Below are 6197 nucleotides of genomic sequence, written 5' to 3'. Positions count from 1 at the left end.
TATTATTACCCATCATTTTTTTTTCTGTGATAGAAGACTAAATAGTCTTTTTACTATTTTTTTTATTGACAAAGAGCTCTATTAGTAAATAGTTTAAATTAAAATGACTGAAAACGTTTTTGGTGAGAATATATTTGGATTCTAAAAGCATTTGAAATGCTTCTTGCAAGAAACACTAGTTAGATACTTCTTGAAGGAAACACTTCAAATGCATTTTTACTAAAAGCTGATTCCAAAAATAGTTTCCTGACAAATACTTTCCTGACAAATGCTTTCAATCGTTTTAGAAGCATAAGAAGCATTTGAATTGATTTTGTAGATTTCGTTTGCACATTTATTAATAATTAGGTTAAAAAATAATTCACTCAAAAGCGTTTTTAATTATTTAAAAAATAGCGGTAAAATGGTGATGTAAAATATGAAATTGAAGAAAAGGGACCAAACTGATACTACAACTACCTTTCAAAACTCAATTCATCGGATCGAAGAGATAGAGTGATCCTCTGTCAGCGTCTTCGGCCACCTCTCTTTGTGAAGCATTTTTAGCTCATGGCTTCAACAATTGTTAACGTGGGACCCATCCAGGGTCTGGATTACGTTGGTCTCAGACCCGCCAAACCTCTGAAACTCAATTCGGGTCTGATCCAAATCAAGACCACCCGCCCACAGCGCCTTTTCACCATAAGAGCCAGCGACGGCGATGGATCAATCGGTAAGACCCGGCTCAGCGACGCCGAGTGCGAGGCTGCCGTTGTCGCAGGAAACCCGCCGCAAGCGCCGCCGGCGCCGCCTAAGGCCGCCGCCCCAGCTGGAACTCCAGTAGTGTCTTCGCTTGTGAGTTCCCGACTCTCTAAACAATTTTTTTGTGTTCGAAATGCGAAATTGTGTTCTGGGTTTTGATGTGTTTTCGTTTTGCATCAAATTTCACATTTTAAAAATTTGGGTTGTGGGTTTTGATGGGGATCGATTTTTATGCCAGCCGATCAGTCGGAGACCTCGCCGGAACCGAAGGTCGCCGTCGCTGAGAGCTGCGTTTCAGGAAACAAGTTTGTCTCCTGCCAATTTTGTGTATCCACTTTTTATCCATGAAGGTTGGTGCTTCCTTGCAACTCAATTTGGTGCTAAAAAGTTTTGCGTTTTACAATGTTTTCATGCTTAAGCCTCTGTCAATTCTGCATTTCTGTGTAAATCTTGCAGGTCAGGACGACGCCCCTATTGGGGCAATGCCGGGATGTTATAGGCTTGGGTGGAGACATGGACTTGTGGAAGAGGTGAGGTACCTCTAACTCATTAGCTCTTATCTGTTCTGTTTAAGCTTATTGTTACTGGTTCCGAGTAAGATTTGGTGTGGAGCAGGTTGCAAAGGCTCGAGATGTTGGTGTCAATAGTATTGTGCTTTTCCCCAAAGTTCCAGATGCTTTGAAGGTTTTACAATTACTCTCGTGCTTTTGCTCAACTGTTCTGTTGAATGTTGTAGTATAATTGGATTCGTTTCTGCCTTTTAGAATCCAACAGGTGATGAAGCGTACAACGATAATGGATTAGTGCCTCGAACAATACGGTTGCTCAAAGACAAATACCCTGATCTTGTAAGTTTACATAGTTTGTTGAGTCTTTTAAATCAAGTTGGCCTTATGTATTGACGTGTTCTCATGTGTGGGAGAATGTCATGTTGTTTAATTGTTGTGTGCGTCAGGTTATATACACAGATGTTGCTTTAGATCCATATTCCTCTGATGGGCATGACGGTATTGTCAGAGAAGATGGTAAGTCACATATGCCATGACCCATGAGAACTGATCTTTCTAGAAGAGGTATATATTTCGTTCATACATGCATTTTGTTATTGATTACAAAGCTCTTTTTTGATGCTGTAGGAGTTATTCTGAATGATGAGACAGTACATCAATTATGTAAGCAAGCTGTTTCCCAGGTAACTGTGGCAGATTAAGTCCTATATGTGTAATTTCTTAGTTGTGAATTATGTTGAATTGAGATATGTCAGTAACCTACTGTTTAACGTGTTTACCTCTTATCAATAGGCCCGAGCTGGAGCAGATGTTGTGAGTCCCAGTGACATGATGGATGGTCGTGTGGGAGCTATTCGAACTGCTCTTGATGCTGAAGGTTTTCAGCATGTTTCTATCATGTCTTATACAGCAAAGTAATTCGACTTGTCATTACAATATTTCTTTTGTTGATCATTTAAGGAAATTTCATTATTTTTTAAGAACATGTCATGCACTTTTAGCCATTTCTTACATGAACTTTCTGGAGTTGCACTTGCTGAGATTTATACTTGCATTGAAGAATGTACTTATGTTTCAAACAGGTATGCAAGTTCATTTTACGGTCCATTTCGGGAAGCATTGGACTCGAATCCACGTTTTGGTGACAAGAAAACGTATGTAGTTCATTGGAGTTAAACCTTATGCTAGTTTCAAATATAATTTAGCTATTGCTGACTTGACATATAAAATGTGGTTTGAAAAACAAAAGTTATCAGATGAACCCCGCAAATTATAGAGAGGCTATGGTTGAGGCAGATGAAGATGAGTCTGAAGGAGCCGATATCCTCTTGGTTAGTGTTGCTTGCTTTAAATATTTTTCCGTATCTACCCAATGGCAGCTAGTTCTAAAACTATGAAATCGTTCACAGGTGAAGCCTGCTCTACCATATTTAGATATCATAAGATTACTCCGCAATAACTCTCCTCTGCCTATAGCTGCATATCAGGTGAGTCTTGTCATAAATGATCTCCTTTATTCCATTGTGCCTTTCCTAACAGGAAGTTTGTTCTTGCTTTATTCCATTTCAAGCTTCAAAAACACAATTTACACTTCTTGAATTGATACGTATGCGAGTCCTGGAAACATGTCTTGTTTATTTGAAGCTAGACGATAGAATAGTTGTAGTGAGTTTTAAAATGTTATTGTTTCCTATATTGTGTACTGATTGATTAGCTAGAATCTCCTTTCCTGGCCCGTGTCTGTAAAATTGTTCTTATTTTATGTAAAATCATCAATGCAGGTTTCTGGTGAGTATTCAATGATCAAGGCTGGTGGAGTTCTGAAAATGATTGACGAAGAAAAGGTTATGATGGAATCGCTCATGTGTCTCAGAAGGGCCGGTGCTGACGTAATCCTCACATATTTTGCCCTGCAAGCTGCCAGAACTTTATGCGGTGAGAAGAGGTGAGACTTGTAATCTAGGAGATTGTTTATCGAGGAAAACCATCGAAGATTTCTGGAGCTTGCATTGTAAGTTGTAGAATGAAGTTCGTTTGTAAAAGAATGTGATTGACACAGAGTTTGTTGTTCAGACAAGAAATAAATAATTGTAGCTTCGAACTTTGGGTGTTTTATACCTTGTTCATTGTGTCAAAGTTTAATGTGCGCCACCGATATCATTACTCTTTTAGGGTTTAGTGAAAAAGAAACAAAAAGAAATATTCTTTTAATTGGTACAATGATAGTATCTACACTAAGGGATGAAAAAGTAGGCCACAATGGGTTTGTGAGAGCAAGTCCACCCCTAAAAAATTGTGCCAGCATTCAGCCCATTTAATCCACTCTAGTGAACAGTGATAGACCTAATGAACAGTAATTGGCCAAAAGCATCTCCATTCCTAAAAAATGCATTGGCACAAATGATCCTCATCCTTACAAAATGCGCAAGCACTCAGCCTATTTAAAATATTATTAGTTTTTTTTTAATAAAATAATAAATTAAAAAATGTAGTTTTAATTTTGGATAGAATTTTTAACCAATCTTGTCACGCCACGTGTCATTATCCGAACATACTATTTGATGGATAGATGTCTAATAACATTTTCAACCAATTCCGACGTGCCACATGTCACAATTTGTTTACAATAATTTAGCTAAGATTTCAATAAGATTTTCAACCAATTTTGTCATGCCACGTGTCATTATCCGAACATACTATTTGATGGATAGATTTCTGATAAGATTTTCAACTAATCCAAACGTACCACGTGTCACTATCTGTTTATAATAATTTAGCCAAGATTTCAATAAGATTTTCAACCAATCACATAGTGTCATGTGGCATTGTCCAGAACATCATCCTTTCCTTTTTTTTTTTTTTTTTTTCCATATAAACCCTACATCTCTACATCCATTTTCATTCACACACCAAACTCAATCTTCTTTTTTAGCTCCGAATCCTTCGTCATTGTTTTTTAATCTTGAGTTCTTATAATGTGTTTGTCAAGGAGATTGTATGAGCAACAAAAACAAGTGTTGGCACAACAAGAAGAATTGTTCAATCTCGAGGAAGGTGAAGATAAGGCTTTCGCAATGGAAGAGGATGAGGATGATGAACATAAAAGGCTTTAGGCCTCACATTCCTGTCATGTCATGGAAGCTATGGCTCAGATAGCCAAACCCAGATGTGCCGCAAACTTCGATAAAAAAAAGGAAAGACGAGGTAAAGATTTCTTGGAAGATTATTTTATTCCCTGATCATATTTTTAAACGTAGTTTTAGAATGCAACGAAGTTTGCTCGACAAAATCATGAGTGCTATTTGCAACCATGATCCATACTTTGTGCAAAAAGATGATGCTTTTCATGTTCCAGGTCTTATTCATGAGCAAAAAATTATAGCTGCCTTGTGAATGCTTGCATATGGAGCATCTGCAGATCAAGTGGATGAGATTGCGAGGATGGGAAAAACAACTGTTCTGGAGTCCCTGATGCAGTTTTGCTTTGCAATTGAAACCCTCTACACCAATGAGTACCTCCGGAAACCCACGCCAAGGGACATGTGAAGGCTTCTGAGGAAGGGTGAGATGCTAGGCTTCCCTGACATGATTGGAAGCATTGACTGCATGCACTGGACTTGGAAAAACTATCGAAGTGCATGGCAAGGAGCTTATGGCAACAAAAAATGAACCAAAAGTATCATTTTGGAAGCGGTGGCTTCATTTGATACATGGATTTGGCATGCCTTTTTTGGTGTTCCAGGAGTTCTGAATGACCTAAATGTCCTTACCTAATCTCTAGTGTTCGACGAACTGCTGCAAGGAAAAGCGTAGAGATGCACATATTGGGTTAATGGCCATAAATACGACGGAGCATACTACCTTGCAAATAGCATTTACCCAAGGTGGACAACATTTGTCAAAACAATGCCACATCCACATAGTGAGAAAGAAAAACACTTCGCAAAATGTCAAGAGGGGTGTAGGAAGGATGTGGAGTGCTGTTTTGGTATCCTGCAAGCTCGTTGGGCGATTGTCAGGGCTGTTGCTCGAATGTTTGATGCTGAGGCTCTTCAATCCATCATAATGATGTGTATTATTCTCCACAACATGATTGTGGAAGATGAGTATGATTATGATGTTGTTGATGAATACGAACCGGACACGATGAACAACTCAAGAACATGCATCTACTATGCTTATGACCGGACTGAAGATCCCGTGCAACACGAGCTATTGGAACGGGATGGACGTTACAATCAATCGATCGTTGAGCGGTACACTTCAATGCAAGAGCCATACTGGCACATAAGATGCCAGAGTGACTTGATTGAGCACCAGTGGGGATTGCAACAAGGTGAAGATAATTAAAATGAGCTTGTGGTGGAGAATAAACTATGTTTTTTTAAGTTTATGTAATTTTATTTAGTGTGATTTTTTTTTAAGTTTATTTGGTGAGGTTATGTAATTTTATTTGGTGTTTTTTTTTTAAGTTTATTTAGTGAGTTTATGTAATCTTATTTGATGTGTTTAAATAAAGTACAAAAAATAAATTTGAAATTACAAGTACTAAAAATAAATAAGAAATTATACAAAGTACTAAAAATAAATAAGAAATTATATAAAGTACTACCAATAAATAAGAAATTACATAAAGTACTAAAAATAATTAAGAAATTACATAAAGTACCAAAAATAAATAAGAAATTACACAAAGTACTAAAAATAAACAAGAAATTAAATAAAGTACTACAAATAAATAAGAAATTAAATAAAGTACTACAAATAAATAAGAAATTATACAAAGTCTTAGGAGCTAGGAAATGTGGCGTTAGGATCTTCATTGCTACGATCTGTGTAGCTAGAACCCCCTCGACTTTATTCCTTATCTCTTACACACCTCATTCGCACCACGTCATTTTTTTCCAATGTCCAAAAATATTTAGAATTCGGAGACATACCTACTAG

The 6197-nt window shown here is 37.3% G+C and overlaps 1 protein-coding gene across 1 annotated transcript; it reads left to right on the top strand.

Annotated features, from left to right (window-relative positions):
- The first annotated feature begins 415 nt into the window (after positions 1–415).
- LOC137743600 (delta-aminolevulinic acid dehydratase, chloroplastic) lies at positions 416–3365 on the top strand. The gene is made up of 12 exons (XM_068483529.2): positions 416–834; positions 980–1091; positions 1198–1271; positions 1357–1425; positions 1506–1589; positions 1697–1766; positions 1878–1933; positions 2043–2164; positions 2333–2404; positions 2500–2581; positions 2660–2737; positions 3032–3365. Exons 1-12 carry the CDS (start codon positions 550–552, stop codon positions 3197–3199), a joined length of 1272 nt encoding a protein of 423 aa, XP_068339630.1. The 5' UTR covers positions 416–549; the 3' UTR covers positions 3200–3365.
- The last annotated feature ends 2832 nt before the right edge of the window (positions 3366–6197 follow it).

Source organism: Pyrus communis, chromosome 15 (genome assembly GCF_041283825.1).
Source record: "Pyrus communis isolate YQ-2024b chromosome 15, ASM4128382v1, whole genome shotgun sequence".
Taxonomy (NCBI): domain Eukaryota; kingdom Viridiplantae; phylum Streptophyta; class Magnoliopsida; order Rosales; family Rosaceae; genus Pyrus; species Pyrus communis.
This window is presented reverse-complemented; position numbering and strand designations above follow the sequence as displayed.

Excerpts from the sequence above, each read along its gene's own strand:
- LOC137743600 (XM_068483529.2), top strand. The coding sequence starts at position 550 with ATGGCTTCAACAATTGTTAACGTGGGACCCATCCAGGGTCTGGATTAC. Across the intron at positions 835-979 it reads CTCCAGTAGTGTCTTCGCTT|CCGATCAGTCGGAGACCTCG; the intron begins GTGAGTTCCCGA and ends TTTTTATGCCAG. Across the intron at positions 1,767-1,877 it reads CGGTATTGTCAGAGAAGATG|GAGTTATTCTGAATGATGAG; the intron begins GTAAGTCACATA and ends TTGATGCTGTAG.